This window comes from Peromyscus eremicus, chromosome 15 (genome assembly GCF_949786415.1).
Source record: "Peromyscus eremicus chromosome 15, PerEre_H2_v1, whole genome shotgun sequence".
Lineage (NCBI taxonomy): Eukaryota > Metazoa > Chordata > Mammalia > Rodentia > Cricetidae > Peromyscus > Peromyscus eremicus.
The window spans coordinates 37,745,809-37,768,982 of NC_081431.1; the positions used below are offsets into that span (position 1 = coordinate 37,745,809).

The window sequence follows — 23,174 nt, forward strand, 5'->3', positions numbered from 1 at the left end:
TGTATGATTCACTGTTTAATGTACATGTAGGAATAAAAATGACAGTATCCTGATTAGAGATCTTAAAAGGTGAAAAAATGATACCTTGAAATCAATGAAACCTATTTCATTGTGTCTTAGGTTTTCTTAGTCATATCTTTTTGTTGTTGTTACTGATGTACATTGTAAAACAGAGTTGCCTGGGCCTGGAGAGGTGGCTCAGTGGTTAGGAGCACTGGCTGCTCTTGTGGAGGACCCAGATTCAGTCCCCAGCCTTCACGTGGCAGGTGACAGCTGTGATTCCAGTTCTCGGGGATATGAGACCAGCTTGTGCACACACATACGTGCACATAAAATAAAAATAAATAGATCTAAAAAACAAGGCTTTTCTATGTTAAAATGTATTACTGATCTACATCTCAGTCTTAGTCTCTTTTTTGTAAAGTGAGCATAATAGTACCACAGTAGACTCACTGTAGAGCTAAATGAAAGTGTGCTAGTGAAGTGTGTAAGACCACTTCTCTCTGTATTTCCGAGATTTGATGGAGCCGCGCATAGTATCTGAGATCACTCTGGATTTCTGGATTACTCTTCCAGGGCTGATATAGAGGAATAGTTAGAATTGTTGAGAGCTTTCCTGGCCTGGGATTAGAAAATCCCTGTATATTCTGTGGTACCTCTGTGCATGTGCCAACACCTTTATGGACATTGTGGGGTTTGTAGGTGGGTGATCTCCAGTGTGATTGACAGAGCTCTTAGTCTGTGAGTGTCCAGAAGTAGTTGTTTAGGGATGACTTCCGCTGCCTTTCTCTCACAGTTTGGTGTTTTTATAGGGTTGTGAGGTGAGGTTTGTGCCCTAACTCTTACGTCAGGACATGAGGGAGGGTGCTGAACACATTCTGAGGGCTTTACTGATAAGCAACTAACTTTAGCTCCTTTTAAGCAATGATATTGTTTGTTTTCTGTGTGTATAGTACTTGAGAATGTTACACAGGTATCATTGTTTACAACTTGGTGAAAGACAGACTTTTACATGTGAAACCATAGTCCATAACATTAGATAATACGTAATTATCCGTCACCTTGAAGAGTGCCAACATTTCACAGGATGGGCACACCGGCGGGGCGTGGTCCTTAATGAAAGACATGCTGCGTACGTACTGAAGGTAAGGCAGGAAGACTTAGTCCTCTTGGCACACTGTGTTGAAGGGCTTATTTGGGATGGGGTGGGAAGTGCAGTTGCATTGGACAGGGTAGGGCTAGGTTTTGAAGCCCTGGAAAATGAAGCAGGACAGATGAGCACTGAGATAATATGTATTGTTAGCCTCTGACATGAGCTGCGTGCTCCATTTCCTTCTCAAGGCTGAAGAGAGTTAGTGATTGAAGACTGGAGAAATCTAATCTGCTTAGAATGAGTCTAAAAGGAAGATGTCTCATGAGTCTGTTAGACAGTCTTCCTCAGAGAAGGGCTTTAAAAACCATTGTTAGAAAGTAGCCTTGCTGCGTTTTGGGCCGACTTTTTGCTTCTACTCCTGTTAACCAAGTCTATGAGATTTCTTAGGAGTAAATTCTTACCACTAGTAAGAGAGCAGATGGTGGTTCAAGAACTCATATGCCAAAGTGTCCGTCCGTCCGTCCGTCCGTCCGTCCGTCCGTCCCTTCCTCCCTCCCTCCCTCCCTCCCTCCCTCCCTTCCTCCCTCCCTCCCTCCTTCCCTCCCTCCCTTCCTCCCTTCCTCCCTCCCTCCTTCCCACCCTTCCTCCCTTCCCTCCTGGTCCTGGAACTCAAACTTAGGGTCTCACAAGTACTCTACAACTGAACTATAAGGCATGCCAGAGGCTTTTAAAGATCCCTCTCCGCGGTGTGAACTTGAGGGAATTCCCAACACCACGGAACCGTCCTTTGCTGTGCTTTGCTTCTCTAGCCAGGACACAGAGCTGTGAATTACCTGTGGTACTGAGTCTCATGGGGCCCAACAGCTGAGCTATGGGAATGGAAATTTCATCCAGTTAGAGGAGAAATGAAAGCTGACAGTGAGTGTTCCTCCTTTTATTCTCTGGATAAGCATAGAACCCGGAGTCAACAGTGGCTGGAACAGAGACAGCGAGATGGCTTGGCCGGTGAAGGTGCCTGCCGTCAGCCACGGACCCAGGGACCGTGTGGTAGAAAGAGAACTGGTTCCCTCTTCTGCAAGGTGTCCTCTGACCTTCACGTCCACACTGTGCTTTGTGCACCTACATACACACAAGTACAAATGAACGGTAAATACATAAAATGTAATTTTTAAAAACTGAAAAAGTAGTAACTATACCCCTGACCCATGTCTTAAATATGTGATGCTGCTGTGCATGATATGATCTCCTTAGTAACCACCAATGTGTATTTATAGCTGCTTAGTTACTGTAACTAAACAGATTAGAAAGACTGGCAGGTCGTTTGAGCTCCAGATTAGCAGCGGTTTATCTGACTCAGTGTCCCAGACACGCTGATTATAATTCTGGCCTGTCAGTAGTTCCTTTGAAGGAAATCTCCTTTTTCCACAGTACACAACAGACCTCCACAGCTATGTTTTATGCCATATAAAACTGTATTGCAACAGCTGGTTCAGCAGTGGACATTTGATTCAGGGGCCACTAAAAATGGTTAAAGCTGTCTAACCATGTGGGGTTATTTGATTAGGAAAAGTGTAGTCCGTTATAACAAACATGGCGTTAACTTTTTGTTAGCCTAAGTGGACTGAAGCTGGAAGGCTGCATTACATCAGAGTCCTATAAAACCTACTTTAAAGGAGTGGAGGGTAGTTCTAATCAGAAGCTCTGAGTTACAGCACATTTAAAGGGGATGGGAAAACCGTTTGATAAGCAGAAAAGAATTGGGCCTGTTTGCCTAGACAAGCGCCAGTTCCGTAGTCTGAGAGACAAGGTACGGAGCAGGAGATGAGGGGTTCTGGCCTCCCGGTACTGTTCTTGACTGGAATGAACCAGTCTTGGTTGCTTTCCTGTTGTGATAGAACACTGTGACCAACAGCAGCTTGGGAAGGAAAGGTTGTATTTCATTTACACTTCCAGCATCAGTCCCTCATTAAGGGAAGTCAGGGCAGGAACTCGAGGCAGGAACCTGGAGGCCAGAGCTGATGCGGAGGCCATGGAGGGGTGCTGCTTACTGGCCTGCTCCTCAGCCTGTTTTCTTACACAGGACCACCAGCCCAGGGAGGGCTCCACCCTCAATGGCCTGGGCTTTCCTCCATAAATCACTAATTAAGAAGATGCCCTGCAAGCTGGTCCACAGGCCTATTTCATGGAGGCATTGTCTCAGTTGAGAGCCCCTCTTCTCAAAATGATTGGCTTGTGTCAAGTTGCCATAAAACTAGCCGGCACACCTCTGTTCTTGAGACCACTTCAACTTCCTACCACCCCCCTCTAAGATTTCAACTTTAATATCAGTTTTCGCTTTAAAATTCTGGCACTGTCTTTTAACAACTATATTAAATGGGTAAAAAGTTTGTTTAACTTGGTGAGTGACGGGGTCTTACTGTAGCTGAGGTTGGCCTAGAACTCACTGTGTAGCACAAGCTGACCTTGGATTCAGGGGATTCTCCTGCCTCAGCTTTTCAAGTGGTGAGATTACAGGCATGAGCCACTTGCTAGTCTAGGCTCAGGTTATGAACTTCTGTCTCATTTCACACCTGCCGAACAAGCATCCTTCTAATACTTCACTTCATACAGGTGATATGAGGGTGAAATTGTGTATATATACATACATATATATCATATATATATATATATATATGATATATATATATATATATATATGCAAAGCTCTTACAACAGTGCTGTGCACAAAGCAGTGTCCAGTAAGACAATGTGTGTTTTTATATAATACTGTTTGAGGTCATAGACTTCTCTTTTTTTATTTTTTTCTTTTTTCTTTTTTTTTTTTTTGTGATCACCTAAAAGATTCTCAACTAGAGTTAATTTACCTGCAGTCACTTATATCTCTCTAAGCCCACAGGTGGGCTGCTAAGATAAGTAGTATATAGGATATGAAAAAGTACGGTAAAATGTGATCACCAGTGGTTGATATTTATCAATAACTTAATAGATACATGGTGTGGTCTAAGTGTTTAATTGATATTAGTTTATTGGGTCTTCATAGTAACTTGGTGAAGTGTACTATTAGCTTTATTGGTGAAATTGAGGTATAGGATGAGAAGTCAGCTTGCCCAAAGTTACATAGCATGTAAATGGTACTGTGGTAAATTAGTTCTGTCAGTTTAAAAAGTATGTGGTCTTTTGTTTCATGAATGAAAGACATATTGCAGAATGGGAGAGATTAAGTATCTAATTAAGGAGTTGTGTCTAGGATGTATAAAGAACTCTGAAACTCTCAGGACCAGCCTACTTCCTGACTTTTAAAAAGTGTTCCAAAGGCTTGATAGACACATCACCAAAGGAGATAAACTATGTGTATGTAGAGATGCACAGCCTTTATATTCATCAGAATATTATTATGCATTAGAAAAATGAAAATTAAAATCACAGTAAGCTACCACTGTGGAGCAAAAGGTTCTTCATACCAAGTATGTGAAAGAAAACTAGGACCCTGTACATTGCCGTTGGGACTAACATGGTACAACCCATAGGAGACAGTTTTTTCATCCCCGGGTATTTGTTGAAGATACAGGGCCTTTATACTCCGTCCATGGCAGCCTTATTTATGACAGCCCCACGTACCCATGTGTATATAGATGAATGAGTGTACTACCAAAAAGCCTACAGTGTGCAGCCAAGTCCCCAGCAAAGAGCTAGCCAGTCCCAGCTGCTAGTACTACCACAGTTGAGAAACCCTGAGAAGGTGTCTGAAGTCGGTTTGGCTGCTTACCATCGGACTCCTGCTGTTACCATTCCTGACCGAATGTGTTAATTGTCAGAACAAGTCTTTGTCTTTGGTCTTTGGAGACACTTGTGTCTTAGGTCTGTGGGAGCGGATGAATAATGTGTGTGAGACTTGGGATCATAGACTAGCCAGTGTCAGGCAGCCTGGCCGTATTACAGTGTTTTCCCATCTTGTGAGAAGCCTTAAATGTCAGCCCTCACACATGCAATTCCCTAGCCTTGTCCTACAGAGGCCATCAGTACAGCTCCGTCTTCAACTGTAGGCTGAGGGTTAATTGTTGTTTATGAAATAATTAATGACTATTCAAAGTATGAAATTTGTATTTCAGACTGGTGAATTTAAAAGGCCTCTTTGGTCAAGTTTTTGCCAATATTTCATAAATAGGCCAAGACTTCCATTCTCAGACTTGACACTTCAGTAGTTTTACATGATAATACGTGGATCTTAGTGGTTGTTTTCTTTTCCATTTAAAAACTCCCAAGTTTATTTTTAACTGATCTTTAAAAACAAAAACTTGTACATATTTGTTGAGGTATCCTGGCATTTCAGTACATGTACACATTTGTATAAATCTGGTTACATCTATCATTTCTCTGTGGTAAAAATACCCAGACTCTTTTGCTCTAGCTTTTTGAAATGTACAGTGCACTGCCATCCTTTTCCATTTTAAAAGAGCAAGGTAGTCTGAAGGTAAGATTGGGGAAGGGCGATGCCATGGTGGAGGTTGAAAACATGGCAGTACAGAGTTTGTAAGTCCAGTTCGCTGGGATCTGAAATAGCTTGCTGCTACTGCAGACTCAGCCGTAGCTGCTCCCGAAGGCCTGTGCTCACATGGCAGGACTTGGCGCACCTGTGGGATAGTGCGTGTGGCCGTGCTCTGCCTGGTCCTCTCTTCTGTCACATTAAGGCGGTGTTTGTTCAGACAGACCTTGCTGTAGCCCAGGAGTTGGCAGGCTTTCTGTCAAGGTGCAGAGGTTACTGCACAGTCTCTGTGTGCTGTTGGGTTTTGCCTGTAGGGGGAAAGCTCTAAGGACAGTGTGGATGGGTGACCATGGCTGTGTTCCAGTCAGGTTTCTGGTGCAAAACTGGACTGGCTTAGGCCTGTCGGTTCCGGTTCTGTCGTTAGCATTTCTTCTCTGTGGGATTTCTGGCTGTTCCCTTGAGGTGGACGTTTACAAATGGACTAGTTCCTTCACTCCAGCTGTTCTCGCTCTTACTGACGGGGATGTGGAGTGAGCAAATGGCATGGACTCTAAGGAGCAGAACTAAGAACAGCCGTAGTTCCTTCATTTCCCACACAACCCACAATCAGATAGCAAATTCTGGCAAGTTTACCTTTGAAAATAGGCTTCCCTCAAAAATCATCTGTTTGCTTCCTTCCTCAGCCTTTGAGGTGCTCTTATTCATCAGCCACAAATGTTGCTTTCTAAAATACAAGTACTATGGCATACTTCTCTCCCTTTCTAATTGTTCAGGGATTTCATCCCCCAGAATGCAAATCTTAGCTGATTTTTAACTCCTTATCCCCCTTAGAAAACCATTCTATAGCTGTATATGCACAAACATAAAGCGTTTTTAAAAATATGCATTTAGTACACTTTTTTTTTAACATACTGGGCGATCCGTGTCCTGGGCTTCCCTTGGTCTTTCGGTTAGGATGTGCTGGCTCAGAGAAGAGCGGGTTTCTTCCCATGATATCAGGAGCCTGTGTACATATGTGTCCTCATTCCCCTCTCCCCAAAGACCTACGTGTGCCGGTTCTACCCCTTCTCCAGGCTTTGTCCAAAGTACTTCCCCGGCTGGCTGAGTGAAGAAAGGAGGAGGAGGACTTGATGGCTCCTACTGGGGTGGGGGAGAAAGTTTATTGTAGATATGAGGGAGAGCACCGCCAGAGGCAGAGACATCTGGGAGAGTCCGGAGTGAACAGGACCCTGAGCCGGGCCTAGGAAGACAGAGGGGAAGGAGAAGTGGGGAGCCAGGAGACCAAGAGTCCAGAAGGACCAGTGTAGCCAAAATGGCTGGATTATATAGGGAAGAGCAGCTGGGGGAAGGGCAGCCCACCCCTGGGCTGGAGAAGTTTAGGGTAAGGGGTGGGGTTTGCCAGCCAGGAGGACCCTATAACAGGTGAGACCTGAGGGATGCTGGGAGAACCTGGCAGCCAGTGTCCACTTTGCTGTGTTAATAGGCACCTCAGTGGCCATCTGTTCCAGCTTTGAGACCCAACGCTGGGGTTGCCCTTAAGCACAGATTTCTACTCTGCACAGTTTCTCCTTGCTGAGACTCATCTAAGACGTGAGATTCTCTGTGAGTACCATGACATTTTCTCTTTGGTGGACAAATCTGAAGGAGCTCTAGCAAATGGAATGTGAAAGAAAAGATGAAAAGTAGGAACTTTCTAGAGAATGTTTCTTTGCTCTTGAGAGAGCGAGCTCCTCCCCTCTAAGCCCCGCAATCTCCACTTTGTCATTTGCTTGTTAGTATTACCTTAGTTAGTTAGTTAGTTAGTTAGTTACCTTAGAGGGCTGTTACAGCCTGTGAAGGACAGTATTCCAGTGCTAGAACACTTCACTGTTCACGTAGTTACCTTTGCTGTTACTCAGGAGTGAACACATCGTCAGAGAACTGGTTCTCAGTTCTCAGTAAAGTCAGTCTGGTGGAAAACAGGCTGAATTTGCTAGAACATCATCTTGAAAAAATTATAACCATCTAATGTGCTTGTAGTAGTATCAAATATGGTTTAATTTACATTTTCCTAATGAGTAATTGATAAACACTCTGTGTGTGTGTGTGTGTGTGTGTGTGTGTGTGTGTGTGTGTGTGTGTGCTTACATGTGCTTACGTGGTGCATGTCGAGGCCAGCATCAACTTTGTGTCTTTCCCACTTTCCTCCTTGTTTTTAAAGTGAGGTTCTCTCTCTGGCCAGGAACTCACTGGATAAGCTGGGCTGGCTGGCCAGTGAGCTCCAGGAGTCTGCCTTTCTCTGCCTTTCCTGTACTGTGTTAGAAGCATGCCTGGCTTTTGTGTGGATGCCAGAGATCAGAACTTAGGTCCTCATGCTTGTGTGACAAGTGTTTTACACCCTGAGCCAACTGTCCATCCCTAGGACAAATCCCTCGGACATATTTATTAATATGTATGACCTTTGTTACCAGCTGAAATTATTTCGAGGTGCTTCTTTGTACGTGTGCATACTTTCATTCATCTGTGTACGCATGCGTGTGTATGCACGCGCAAGAGAGAGACAGAGAGAGCATGCATGCATGCTACAAGTCCTTATGTAAACATAGTGATTCATTCCCTTAGTGTTCACAGGATATTGGTTACTAAGATCTGCAGATCTTCAGGTACCTGTTTTAAATAGTGCAGTGGCTGGGCATGATGATACAGGCAGTCTGTCCTATAATCTCAGGTTAAAAAGTGGAGATGGGAAGATCGTAAATTCAGAGTGAGTTTGGCAACGTGGGAAGACTATTGATAAATAAATAAATAAAGTGTTACAGCATTTTCATATAGCCTGTGCACATCTTCCTAATCTCTAGATTATTTATAATATTAGCCCAATGTAGATGCTATATAAAATAGTGTTGTATTTGTTTTGTTTAGGGAATGATGAGAAAAACTACATGTCCAGTGCAATTTAATTCTTTTCTCAAATATTTTATAGCTGGTTGAATCTGGACCATAGAAGCCACATTTATTTGGCTAACCAGTCACTTCCTCTGCCCCCCCCCCTTTCCTTCCTTTTTTGAGACAAGGTTTCCTGCTTGAGCTTCTTCTATAGCCAAGACTAGCTTTGGAACTCTTGATTCCTGCCTGACCCCATTTGAGTTGTTAATTTCAAATTAGTGAAGGGCTGTGGCTGTAGCCCAGTGGTAGAGTGCTTGCTTTGCATACCCGATGCCACAGGTTCAATCCCAGTATTTCCAGGAAACAAACACCCACCCCTAGTTAATGGGATGTTTAGCATTAAGAGAATGTGATGTTTTGGCTAGTTAGATACTGATGGAGTAGATTCCTGGCTTTTACAAATTAAGGCTGTGGTTTTCACTATTCTGTGAATGACTGGGAGAGTTTGTAATATATGGTAATTTGTAATGAGTAGAGATTTGATACTAGTCTTCTACCCAGTAGGCACATTCCAATGTGATTTATTAATATGTATGCTGTGTAATGACCTTTGTTACCAGCTGTTAGAGCTAATTCATAGTGACTGAAAAGAAATCTAGAAATATCTGTCATTTTAGAAACTTAGAATCATTAACTGTTTGTAGTACTAAAAAGAAAATTATGTCTTTATGTTTTGGGTACCATATTAGTATTTTCAAATGTGGGAGTCTTTCAAGCTATTTTGGGGACAGATCCCTCATGGTGTCAAGGATTTATTGTACTTGAAGTTATCACAAAGGCATCCGTTTGTTGAAATGTCTGAATTCAGTAGTTGACAATGTTCTCAGCCTTTTTTATTTAACTCTCAAAGTCAAATTCGCAAGAGCCTTCTCATTTAGCAATCCATTTATAAGCACCTGTCCTTTACTTGGGTTCAGGATAAAGTCTGGCCTTTGTCTCACTGTGACAAACCTCACCCTTCATACCTACTTCTCCACACTCAGTTCCTGATACTTGGAATTTCTTTCTTGAATTCTGCTCTCTGTTATACTATTGGCAGTCTTCTAATAGGAAGGACTTTGCCTCTCTTGGCCTTGGTTTACACTATTGACTGCATTGCTTTGTTATTGTAATGAACTGCCATTAAAAGCTAGTTAGGTGTCTCCTGCCACTCCTTCGTTTTCACAGCAGCTAAACATTTGAGAAAGGATTGGTAAAACAAGATAGTCTGGCTATGCAGAATGCACCAGAGATTAGCAAACAGATGCACAGTTAAAACCTACCTGTCAGTAACCAATTACAGATTGGCTCCCATGACTCCCGTGATCTCTTCCCGGATTGATGCTCTCTTTCTTATCTAAAACTGCCAAGTGGAGAGGAGCATAGGGTTAGCAAATGTGCTTTTTCCTCTTTCTTTACTCTCTCTTCCTTCATTCTAACGTGTTTGAAAGCTACTATACTTTCTCATCACTGTACAGCAAGTTTCTGTAGCCATGATTCTCCATGGGGAGCAGGGGAAGGATTGAGGGGCATGCCTTGGAGTGAGGGGGTATCAAAATGAGGAAAGATTTGGGATTTGAAATGCATCCAAAGATGAGATCTTTAAAATGCCTCCACCTTTTCAGTAATATTCATCTGATATTCTTTCTTTTAGCTTGAGGCAAAAATACACGTAGCTTAATCCAAAACACCATTTATGAACACATTTGGCTGTCTGGTTGCTACTGAACAAGTGACCTCTATCGCCATCTGTTGGTAAGAATTGGGATTTTTATTAGGCACGTAGCTTGCTTAGACAACTGAATTTTGCAAGTTAAAGAGCTTTGTAATTCAGGAGAATTTAGTTTCTCTTCATAATTGGTATTTGCAAATAGTTTCAAGTTAGCAGTGAAGTGGTAAGAATAGCATACCAGGATTCGCCATATATATATTTAATGTGTGAACATGTATATGTATATATCCCTTGATAATTATGCATGTATATATTTTAATGTATGATTTCTTACAGATAGGAAAAGCCATTTTATACCTATGTACACAATATGTATATATGTATAAACATTAACTAGGAAGTTGGCTCTGTAGTCACAGAGACTTTGAAGTCCCAAGATACTGTGCGAGTTTGGCAAGCTGGAGACCTAGGAGAACGGATAGTAATTCAGCTTTCCTCCCACGCCATTCTGTTCTCTCATCATTCCACAATAGCACACTTTTGCCAGATAGTTAAATCTATTTCTGATTCATTGGGTTGTTTTCATGCTTCAACTGCTAATAGTATATAAGTATGTTTTAAAAAGTTGCAAGTACATAGTATTGTGAGTTAAATGGACTTTTAAGAGCCAGTCTTGAGTAGAATGTAGACACTCCCAGCAAAATGACATAAAACTAAATGTTTAGAGCACATTTAGTTAACCTATATGCATATTTTGGTATAGAAGGTCAGAGTTCTTTTTTTTAATTATTTCTTTTTTTTGAGATTATAATTTCATTATTTTCCTTTTCTTTTACCCCCTCCAAGTCCTCCCATTATCCCTTCTTACTCTCTTTCATATTCATGACCTCTTTTTTCCATTAATAGGTATTACATATGTGTGTGTGTGTGTGTGTGTGTGTGTGTGTGTGTGTATATATAAATTTCTAAATACACAAATGCAATCTACTCAGTTTGTATATATTTTTTAAAAGTTTTACTTTTTTTATTTGATTTTTGTTGTTTGTTGTTTTTGGTTTTTTGAGACAGGGTTTCTCTGTGTCCTGGAACTAGCTCTGTAGGCCAGGCTGATCTTGAACTCACAGAGATTCTCCTGCCTCTGCCTCCTGAGTGCTGGGATTAAAGACGTGCGCCACTACCACCGCTCCAGTTTGTTTACTATTTTAAATTACATGTGGGTATGGGGTAGGTGCTTTTGGAAGCCAGAGGGGGCAAGACCCCTAGAGCAGTGGTTCTCAACCTGTGGGTTGCGACTTCTCTGACAAACTGCTGTCTCCAAAAAAAATTTACGTTACAATTCATAACAATAGCAAAATTACAGTTAGGAAGTAGCAATGAAATAATGTTATGGTTGGGGGTCACCACCACATGAGGACCTGTGTTAAAGAGTCACAGTGTTAGGAACGTTGAGAACCGCTGCCCTAGAGCTAGTTAGAGGTGGTTGTGAGCACTCCTCTTTGGGTGCGGGCAGCTTCTGGAAGACCAGCAGTAAGTGCTCACTCATAACTGCTCATTCATCTCTTCAGCCCTGACGTCGATCTTTATATTAGAATTACTTAGCTTGTTATCTTCCTGAATTTTCTACGCTTAACCTTGAAATACTCTATTTTGTAGTCCTGTATCCCCCTTGAGAGTTCAACATTTGAAAACCCCTCCTCTACAAGTTAAATGGCACCTCCTGTGTACAGGCAGCTCAAGCTGGTTCGGAACATAGCATCTTCTTTCTTGTACGTTCTCAGAGCTGTGTGCAGGCAGGCTGGACTGATGGAGCAGTCCTTTAATATTAATTCCTTTAATACATACACTCTAGTTCAGTGAAGGCGGTCAATGGCTGCAGGGTAAATGAAATTCTTTGCTGCTGTCTCCATCACCTGATTCCTTCTACTTGAAGATGCTGACTTAGTTTTGAAAACCTTTTTTCTCACACTTCTTAAATGTGTGCCTCAAGCATTTAGAAATGATAGAAAGTATAAATTGATGTTTTAGCTTAAACAACAGTTCAGTGAGTGAGTAAAGCTTCCTGGGAAATGATTTATTTAGATGTTTGATGCTCTGGACATCTAGCAGAGTCACTTAACATTACCAGTGTTTTTTCCCTTTTCCATCTTGGGTGGTGTGTGAAATTGCTAACCCTGTCATTATGGTTGGCTTCAAGCTTTGGGAGTTTTTCCAGAACTCGTTTTCTCAGAGTTTCAGGGTGTGTTCATGTCCATGTGAACTACTGCTGCTGTTTGAAATTCTTGCTACTCTCAGGTTTAAAATTAAGTATAGCTTATATTTTTACATTTTATGCTAAGGATAAGTGACCTTTTAGTTCTGAACTGAGGATACATTATATATATTTGAATAAGCTGTTAACATTTGTTTAATTTATAGATATTAGGTATCCTTAGAAAATTTGTTATGCTTCAAAACAGGAAAGTTTTAAAGTTATTCAACTGGGAAGTTATTCAACCAGTATAGACTGCATAAATATAAATATTCCAAAATTTGAAAACTGGATATTTGAACTGTTTCTAATCCCCAAGCATTAGGGCTGAGGGAGGTTCAGCCCGCACTTAGCAGTAGAGGTTAGCACCCTAAGGGGTCATCATTAAAGCCATTGGTTTAGAATTGCAAATAGGTGTACTACATACTGAAAACTTAGTGTTTTTATTAATATGGAAATCATTTGCATTTATTAAACATGTAAATTCATATCAGTGTGAATATTTAATATAACACACTTGTCTAGACCTGTAGTTGAGGTTCCACATCCCATGCTTTACACTGTATCATTTTATTTGCCCCTTAAGCAAGGAGGGCAATGGGAATTGTTCATGGATATCTATCAGAGACTGTTTTCTGTGTGACCAGGACTTTTGCACTAGGCTGGGTAATAATGGTTGAAGAGGACTGAAGTTAAAGGCTAGAGTGTGAGCATGCTCGGTGTGTAGAAAACGCGTCTAAATGAAGGGCCCGGAGAGAAGAGGCTGGAGAGCAGGCATGGGAAGATGTCATTTCAGATGCCCTGCTGGTTTGGTAGGAGGTGGGAAAGGCCCAGTGTGTCAGGTAGTTTAAAGACAGGTACTGGTTACCTAAGATCATTTCCATATGGAAGCCGTTAGTGATTTCCAGTCCCTGTCCCTTCTAGTCTGCCTTTGTCTGCTTGACTGTTGAGACTTCCGTGGTCCTGCTGCTTGGAGCTCTGCTGGAGCTCGTCAGTGTCTCTGTGTCTGGCAGGCCTGTGTGCTGAGTTGTGTCTTCTCTTCACAGTGCCCTTCCTTTTAAATTTGTGTGTGTGTTTGTATTGTCTAGGACTTCATGGCTGTGCTTTTCTTCTTACTCTGCGCCTCTTTCTATTCCTAGATACCGACTTCTATAGAAACCACCCGATTCTTGAAGCAGAATCACATACATCCCTGGATCTTTCATGGTTTTGCTCCTTTCATTCCTAGTCATATTTTAAGTTTGACCAGAGTAGGAACACCTTTGAGGCTTCCTTCTATCTGTCCTCTCTTTGTTCTTCTCTTCAGGCTGTCCATCTCTACAGTGTAAACTTGGACAAGCTGTCCTCTTTAAAATGATGTTGGATAACCAGTTATGTGCTCTGCCCTGGAGAAGACAGTTCTCCACTCCCAGCTCTCCTCAGTTGCCTCTAGTAGTTCCCAGTGTAGGATGGACCCTCATGGTTCCCACCGCCTTTGACTTCGGAGTCTGTTGTGGGTGTAGCTTCCGACGTTTCCTAGAGACAGACACGGTCTCACAGCCAGCTCTGACCCTCTGGCTCGTACAGTCTTCCTGCCCCTCTTCCACAAGTTCCCCGAGCCTTAGGTGCTGTAGTTGTGTTGTAGATGGATCCATTGGCACTGGGCTCCACAGCTCTGCATTTTGATTGGTTGTTGATTTCTGAAATGGTCACCATCTGTGGCAAAGAGAAGTTTTCTTGATGCAGGGTGAGGACTAAACCTCTCTGTAGGTATAAGGACAAATTGGTTAGCCTTGGGAACATACATGCAAGTTACATTATATAGCTTGAACAGGTTATATTTGTGTATTTAGGACTATGTATGTATAGACATATACATTGTCAGCAACGGTAATGAGAAAAGAGGCCATGAGTCTGAAAGTTAGCAAGGAGAGGTATGTGAGGGGGTTGGGGGAGAGGAAAGGGGGTATAATTATCGCACAATAAAATAAATGATTAAAAACAGACTACCTCTCAAATTGAGTGAATATATTAGGGACAAGATACTCAGTGCATGGCTTCCTGGTAGAAAGCACCGCATAAATGTTAGTCTCATTTTTATAATGTGTGTTATACTGTTGTTTCCAGTGTGTATGACACATGATCTGAACTTGTATGAAAAGAGTTGCTTATTCCTTCTTTATAAAAGCAGAATGTTGCTTATGAAAGGCTTGCACTAGGAGTTGATTGTGAATTTCTAAAACACTTTGGCAAAGCTTTGAAAATAGTAGTCATCTTAACAGTCATGGTTATGGTAGTTATTTCCATTCTTAAGTTTTCTCAGTTTGTATAAACTTAAAGGGAATGAGGACAGGTTTTTCTACTTTGGAAATTAATAGTTATTCATATTTTCCTACTATATGGATTATTTTCTGGTCCATGAATTCTTTGAAAATGTTTTTGCCCTCTCCCCCTCCAGCTGATGACCAAACCCAGGGCCTTGTGCTTGCTAGGCGACTGATCTACCACTTAGTTAAATCCACAACCCTTGTTCTCCCCCTTAAAAAAGTACTTGTTTTTTAATTGTGTTTTTGTATTTTTGATTGTGTGTATACATGTGTGTGGTGGCAGGGGGCGGTATGTGTGTGTGAGTACAGATGTCTGGCAGCTGGAAGAGGAAGTGTGGGATCTGCTGAAGCTATAGTTAGAGGGTTGGGAGCTAGCTGTTCATGGTGGATGCTGGGAACCAGTTTCTCCTGCAAGAGCAGTGTGCACTGCTCACTGCTGAGCCAGCTCTTTGGGTGCTCCCTCCCTCCCTCCCTCCCTCCCTCCTCCTTTTGATTGAGAAGCTGACTGGAGAGTTCTAAATTGATGGTGGTTTTCTCTTAGCACATTGAAGACCTTGCTTTCGTGTTGGTGCTGTTGAGAAATCGTCAGGGTTGTGTTGTTTTTCCTATATAAGTAATTTACTACTACTTTACTCATTTTTGAAAGAATTACTTGCCAGTTTAAAGTGATCCATGAGAAATGTGGTTCTTTTTGTGTATCCTGGGTAAGGAGAGGCACAGCTCTGAAGTTCTGGAGACTCTTCAGCCCTTATCTTTCCTCATCTCTCCTTTTGAACTGCTCTTAGGACTGTTGGGGTGTGCTCCTCTGTTTTCCACTTCTTACATGCTCTTCACACTTCCCATCTGTGTGATGATACTTTGCTCTTTAGTTACTTCATGAATTCCCTCTTGAGTAGAGTTGATACGATGCTTCTGTAATGAATTTAATTTTGTTTAAAAGTCTTGTTTCTCTTTATGCTTTTCTTTTCTTTCTTTCTTTCTTTTTTTGGCTACTGATTTCAGTCCTTTCCGTGATGTAGGCTGTATCTGGAAGTTTTCCGTGAGAAGTAATCCTAGTCACTGTTGTTTCTTTAACTTACAGTAGACTGTTATGCTTACACAGCTGACAGTTTTTGTGTATTGTGCTGTCGGTGGGGCTTTGTTTGACGGTCACATTACCTGTTCCTTGTTCAGATTTTGTTTCCACTGTCTGTCTTGGGTTGAAGGATTGTGATTGGTGTGGATTTTATTTTGTTTTTAAGGCAGGGTCTCACTATGTAGTCTTGACTGGCCTGGAGCCCTCTTTGTAGACCGGGTGACTACACAGTCATGGAGATAGGTGCTTGGCCATGTGAACATATTTTATGTGGACTTCTTAGGTTGAGGATCTTGGGCCATGGTGTTAATATAAATTCAGATTCTGTGTCTCTGTGGTATTACCTGGAATAAGGATTGCAGGGGTAGATAATTGTCTTCTAACCCCAAGCCCAGGCCAGCCGAGATAAGTTTATTCATCTTCCTATGCCAAGACACATTTTCCCAGAGCATCTTCCCACCGTTGGGCCAATCTTTGACCTCTCTGACTCTACTTCAAATGGAGATGGGTGGGGATGGGGTTGGAAGGAGACAGTGATTGCCTACTCTGTTCTCTAGTGGCCCCCGTCTTTCCTCTTCTACTGGGATTAGAATTCAAGCTCTTATTCTAAATTTCTCATGGATCACAACGAGTTTTGAGACTATTTTTGTCAACTCTGTTGCTGAAATGGCCATCATAGTGTGCTAACTAAATGGCCTACCATCTTGTGATCTTATGTGTAATATTTGATCACCATTTTTATTAAGTAGATAATAGAGGTGAAATATATGTACATGAATGCAAAGATGAAGAATAATGGTTTTTTATTTTCTTTTCAAAAATGTAGGTCTTTAACATCAAAAAACAAAATTATCATTAAGAAGTGATAATATAAACAGTGTGAAAAGCCACGTTGTGGGAGATATTGGACAGGAAACTTTCTATAATCCAGATCATCTTCAGAACCATTCTTTTGAAATTTCTATCATAATAAATTGAGCGTTTTGTGAACTATAAATAGCAAAGATAATCACTTAGTACTGGACCAGAAATGGTTTTAAGAGGCAACTGCTTTTTTATTAAACTTTTTTCATAAACAGTTCAGTATTAATTGTACTCAGCCTTTTTAATGACTAATCATAACAACAAAGTATTGGAATCTGGAACTAATCTCATTCTCTTAGATTAAAAAAAGTCAAGTCACATGGTAAGAGTAGACTTGCTTTAGTGCCTGTGCACAGACTGCTCACACCTTTGGGATTCCCACGAGTAGCTGGAAGTGTAGCTTTAAACGTTATTTAACATAAACGTTGAAGGAAAAGTAGCTGTCTGTCATAACTTAAGTACTAAAGAGTCTAAGAATGTCACCCTAAGGATTGATTTCTCTTACTGAACTTGTCACGGCTGCTGTCACATTTCATCATTATTATTATTATTATTATTACTATTATGATGTGTGTGTATATGCCACAGAGCGAGTGAAGGTTGGGGGAGAATTTTGAGGAGTTTGTTTCTCCCCTTCTACCTTTGCATAGGTTCCTAGGATGGAACTTAAATTACTAGGCTTGTGTGGCAATTGCCTTTCCATCTAACCAGCCTCATTTAAAAAATTTTTTACTTGTAATGGATCCATTTGAATGTTTAAAATGTAGAGTTTATTTTTCTGAAGCAAATGCAATATTTTTTAAATTATGAGACATCATTTTACATAAATTCCATTAAAAGCTGAAGCCAGTTTGCTCAACTCCAGATGGCGTAACAAGTATTTGAGTCAAACTGGGAATCACAGGACTTGCAGACTTTCATGAAGATAATACACATGTGCCGCCACAAAGCAGTCATAATTATGGGAGAGATCATCCTGTAAAAAGAGCAACCCATATTTTTGTGATTCACAGATGCACAACATTTTAGTTGGTGAATGAATAGTATGCACATGTTATTAACCACATGAGTAAGGGGTGAGGATGACAGTTAATGGTGTTGAAGAATAAAACCAACAGTATGCCCCAGGCAATGGCGGTGCAGGCCTTTAACCCCAGCACTTGGGAGGCAGAGGCAGGCAGATCTCTGAGTTCAAGGCCAGGCTGACCTACAGAGCAAGTTGCAGGACACCCAGGGCTACACAGAGAAACCCTGTCTCAAAAAAGGGAAGAAAATTTAAAAAACCAACATTATAAACCAAAAGTCTTCTGTATAAAACTCCATACTAGAATCAAATGTATAAACTGCAGCCAGAATAGCTATGGAAAAGGTAACAGAAGCCTCGTTAGATTGGAGTCTGACTTGGAGTAGATGATTCAAGAAGTAACTCCACAGTGGCTGTCTAGCATACCCAGTAATTGACATCTCTGCTAGTCCTGTTCCCTAATGAGAGTATTGCAGTACAGCATTCAACACAGAAGGGTGTTTATATAGCTTGGGTGCTAAAGGAAATAGAGTTTAGTTATATGCAAAGGCTATACAGTTACTTGTGGTTTTTACAGTTATCAGTGATATTTGGTTGTCCAGATAGTTCCAATGAAACCACACCAATGAATTGCATATCATGCCTAGTTTCCTTGTTACAGGAAATTGAGTGACACCAGTAGTATCTGTTTTGTGAAACAGTTAAGATGTCTGTAGGACTCAGCATAGGTCATCTCAGGAAAGAGCATGCAGCTGCTCACTGAGATCAGTTAGTAGTGAATTTTTAAAGGAAAAAAGAAAAAAAAACACCTTGGTGTGGTTTTGGAAGTACTCTTGAAAAGATGGGCAGTTAGGAGGCTAAATGCTTGCAATTTGATGATACAGTTTGTGAACTCGAGCAAGGATCTCAAGTCTGCACATTTCAGGGTTTCCTGGTTGGGGGCTTATATTGCTGGTTGGAAAGAACCCAGCAGACAGCCAGAATAAATAGCTTCAGAACTAGAAAAGAGAGTAAGTTGAAATTAATGAACTTAACTAAGAAAATAGTTATTTTGATATTTGTACTCATGAATGAGTGTGCCACTTTATATCCCTAGTAAAATGAAATAAACTAATATATACTTGTCTCATTTAATTTGTCTTGAGATGCATACCAAAAGAATAAATCATGTTTCTTTTAGTTCCCACATAATGGATTTTAATATAACTTGTTTTAATGAAATATTTTAATAACAAAAATTGGCAAAGCCAGGCAGGAGGCAGGAAGCAGGAGGCTTGCTATGAGTTTGAGGCCAGCCTAGGTTCTATAGGAAGTTTTAGACCAATCTGGATTATGAAAATAATCTGTTTCAAAAAGTGTATGTGCGCGCGCGCGCACACACACACAGAGATTGAAAGCAAGCAAAGAAAATCTGATTCAAATGTATTAACGTTTATTCCTAGTTTGTATTACCTTTATTTAGTAAATAGTAAAATTTATACATTTAACATGTCAAATACGTCAATTTGACAATTTGATAATTAAGTCAATTTTTTTTCTTAACACTAGGGGGCTCTCCAGACTTATAAATTCTTGTTACCTGCCACACACAGGATAGGAAATGATTTAAAAACATTTTGTTACAAAATGTGCGTTACTGACAGAAAATTAGAGGCCAGCTTAGGCTCTGTAGTCAGTTCTAGACCAGTCTGGTTTGCAGAGTAAGATTCTGAGTCAACCCCCACCTCTTTCTCTTCTCTTCTCTCTTCTCTCTCTTCTCTCTCTTCTCTTCTCTTCTCTTCTCTTCTCTTCTCTTCTCTTCTCTTCTCTTCTCTTCTCTCTCTCTCTCTCTCTCTCTCTCTCTCTCTCTCTCTCTCTCTCTCTCTCTCAGCGTAAAACTGAAAGCCGAGAAAACCTGATTCAAATGTATTACTGTATAACTACTTGGAATCTGCGTTTTAAAATTTATTTATTTATTAGAATTGGATCTCACTATGTAGCCCAGGCTGTCCTAGAACTTACTGTATAGCTCAGGCTGGTCTTGGGCTGTGATCTCTTACTTTGGCCTCACAGGGTTGGGGTTACAGGTGTGTATCACCATGTCCAGCACAAGCTGATTTTTAGTATAGCAGGGCAAATGTCAGCCTCGCCTTAGCAGTGTATTGTCAGGATAATGGAGCCCGTGCAGTGAGATAGTGTGAGCTAGAAGGAATTTCTGTGCTCTTGATTTTCATACTGATTTTGTAAATGGTTTCTAAATTCAGTTAATTCAAATATATTTAAATAATTGTAGTATGATGTTCTGTTCCTAGAAGGTGCTAAGGCTGATCTGAAGCAATGGAAATAATTTAACATGTGCTTGAAAGCTGCTGTCGTTAGTTGTAATTTTGAAGCATTTGAAACCCCAGGGGCATATTTCGGTCCATCTAAGAAGCAGATTCTTACCCTGCATCTTAGGATTTTCATTGCGCTCACCAGATAGACGCTGATAGCCAGCAGTGTATTTAAAGTTTCTGTCTTTAGTCCTTTATTTAGAAAATTGCTACATTTAAACTTTATATTCACTAAGTAGATAGTGAAAAAATTGCTTCCTCATTGCATTGTTGTAGGAGCATATTTACCATATGTAAATGCATATTAACTCAGTTTTCTCCACCACAGCTCTGTGAGTAGACACTTAGTGTTACCCGTTTTATATAGGAGGAAACTACAGAAAAGTTGATATGTTGCATTCAGATGTAGCCTATAAGCTCATGATTTGCTGGGGAGGTGGTGGGGAGTCTGTACTGGGAACTGAACCTAGGTCCTTACACATGCAAGTTCTACCACTGAGCTGTATCCCGCCCACCTGCCAGCCTCACCTCTCCCTCTAGTCGGTGCCTGGTCTGCCCTTGGGCTCAAGGTCATCCTGCTTAGACCCTGCCTAGCTGAGAGTGCGGGCTTATGTCCCCAGGTCCAGTGGAGCCTGCACTTGTTACAGAAAGGAGACAGAATTGGTGAATTACCGTGGACATTGCACACTTGTTTGTATGGTAAATAGCGTAGAATACAGTTTCTTCTGTGAAGAAAGATGCTAAGTTTGGAAAGGGACATATGGAAAAGAAGGGATTATGGTGTAAAATCTCAAATGAATATTCTAACTTTAGTAAAGTGGAAGGAAATAATGGTGTCTGTCAATGGGAAGACTATTTGGCTGGAGTTTTAGATGTCTTGAGTCCTGTTCCTCACTACCTGCTGGTGTCCCCGAGGCTGTCCTTTGTGTTGTGTGGGAATATAATGGTTCTGTCGTCACTGCAAGTGCGGGATTTCCTCTCCTCGTGTTTTCAGTGGGATAACAGAGTACTGCGGATGCTCACAGCCCTTAAAGCCCTGCACAGATGAACACAGCATGTACTGGGGTTTTGTGCCATGTGCTCCACTCTTTATTCTGAAGTGTTAGTGCTGTCTTAGTAGAGCAGTAATGGCAGGCTTCTTCAGTATTGTTAATCTAAAGGTGGCATCTGAACCTTGAAAATGTCACGGAGTTGGGGGATGTATTACCTTGCCACATGTTTCAAATACTTGTTATTTAGTTAAAACTAAAAATACTATGCAGTTCAGTTCTTTTCCCTCACAGTATTCACTTAATGAGTGAAGAAGCACTTTTATTTATTGACGCACTTGGTATTTCTGATCCTTGGAACTCAGGGACTTAGTGAAAACAAGGATCTTAGCAGACTGACGGCCTTTCCCCAGCGCGGCCGTGGCATGGCTGTTTTTGTGAACTTAGCGGAAGACACACATTTTGATTTTTTGTTTTCTTTTTTTTTCTAACAGGAATAATGTATTTGTGGCCTTGGACATGAAGTAGTCAGACCTGTTGCTGTTGCTGTAGGACCAGGGGCTGATGAGGGAAGCATGGACCTAATGAACGGGCAGGCAAGCAGTGTTAATATCGCAGCGACCGTTTCTGAGGTAAGACGTGACAACCTCATTGTAAAGTTTCTTGTCTGGCTTTCTAAAGTTCCAAGCATTGAGGTTGGGTACATTTTAAAATCAGTGTGAGCAAAAGACTAGCCAGCTTCTACAGCTTGTCTTTCCAATTACTCTCCCTTAGTTACCGTACAGAGTAATCGATTTTATTGTTATTATCTTTGTTCCTCACTCGTGTTTGTCCCTTCCCTCCTCTCCTGCTTGCTGGTCTCCTTCCCCCTTACAAATAGTCCCCTCTGCTTTGATCTCTCTCTGTCTCTGTCTCTGTCTCTCTCTGTCTCAAGCACACACACACACACACACACACACACACACACACACACACCCACCCACCCTAGGTTCTGTATATGAGAAAAGGTTTGTCTTTCTTCCTTCCCATTACCTTCTCTTACTTTCTCCTCCCTTCTCTTTATAGACATCTTATTCTCACTTAATAGTCCCCATTCTACTTTCCTGTTGTACATAGATACATGTATATTTATATTTAAATACAGATTCTTCATAATCTGACAAAAGCATGCAGTATTTGTTTTTCTGAGAACTATTATTTGTCTGTCTGCGTGTGTGTGTGTGTGTGTGTGTGTGTGTGTGTGTGTGTGTGTGTGGCGTATGCACGAGTATACAGGTTCATATGTTCTGTCTGCCCGTGTATGATGTATGCACGTGAGTGCACATGTTATGTGCCTGAGCATGCTCATGTGGAGGCTGGCACAGGACATTGGGTGTCTTAGCCTGCCATCCTTTGCCTGACTACTGTGAGACAGTGCTGGGCTTGCAGGCATGTTGGCCCTGCCCAGCTTTTCATATGCTCCTTGGTAGTCTCCTCAGGGCCTCATGCCTGGAGAGCAAGCTCTCTTCCCTTCTGAGCCATTTCTAAGGGTGTGTGTATGTGTTTGTTTGTTTGTTTGTTTGTTTTGAAACAGGGTCTCACTATGTAGACCAGGCTTGCTCAAACTCACTGTGTAGACCAGGCTGGAACTCACAGAGATCTTCCTGTTTCTACCTCCCAAGTGCTGGGATTAAAGTACATGAGTCACCATGCCCGATTTTAAAAAAACAAACAAACAAACCAAAACAACTAAGTTTTGTCATTAACATGTTAATTGCATCATAAAAGTACTTTATCTACTTAAGATACTTTAAAAATAATGATGGTTACTGAGAACTCTTGGGATTCGTATTGAAACTGTTTGGGGATATTCTTCTATGACATGACCCTTTAGGGTACTTTCTAGACCATGACTTTAAACCTCTTGGTGATCCAGCCCAGTATAAGACAAGCTTGCTTTGCTGATGGAGCTTAGAGCTGAAATGGCCGTTAAGCCTGAACTAGGAAGCCAGTTCTTGCTTTCATGGGTTGCGACTTTATTTTTCCCTCACCATTTTTTTTTGCTATGTTTATAAATATTGAATACTGTCCTTAATAATTTCAGCATTTCCTACTTTTTTGGGGGGACGTTTCTTACTGTGGTAGAAGAGAATACTGTTTGATTCTTTAATCCTGTGGCCTAAGAGATGTGTATACTCTTTACCCCTTTCCTGGCTTCTGTGAAT

General features: G+C 41.2%; 1 protein-coding gene across 7 annotated transcripts in view; it reads left to right on the top strand.

Moving 5' to 3' along the window:
* Ralgps2 (Ral GEF with PH domain and SH3 binding motif 2) overlaps positions 1-23,174 on the top strand; it is a 146,123-nt gene that overhangs the window by 9,835 nt on the left and 113,114 nt on the right. For all 7 annotated transcript variants that reach the window (XM_059280359.1, XM_059280366.1, XM_059280362.1 and 4 more), the window contains exon 2: positions 21,465-21,602. In XM_059280359.1, the coding sequence (XP_059136342.1) occupies positions 21,546-21,602 (57 nt within the window). In that variant the 5' untranslated portion in view covers positions 21,465-21,545. The remainder of the gene's footprint in view (positions 1-21,464; positions 21,603-23,174) is intronic.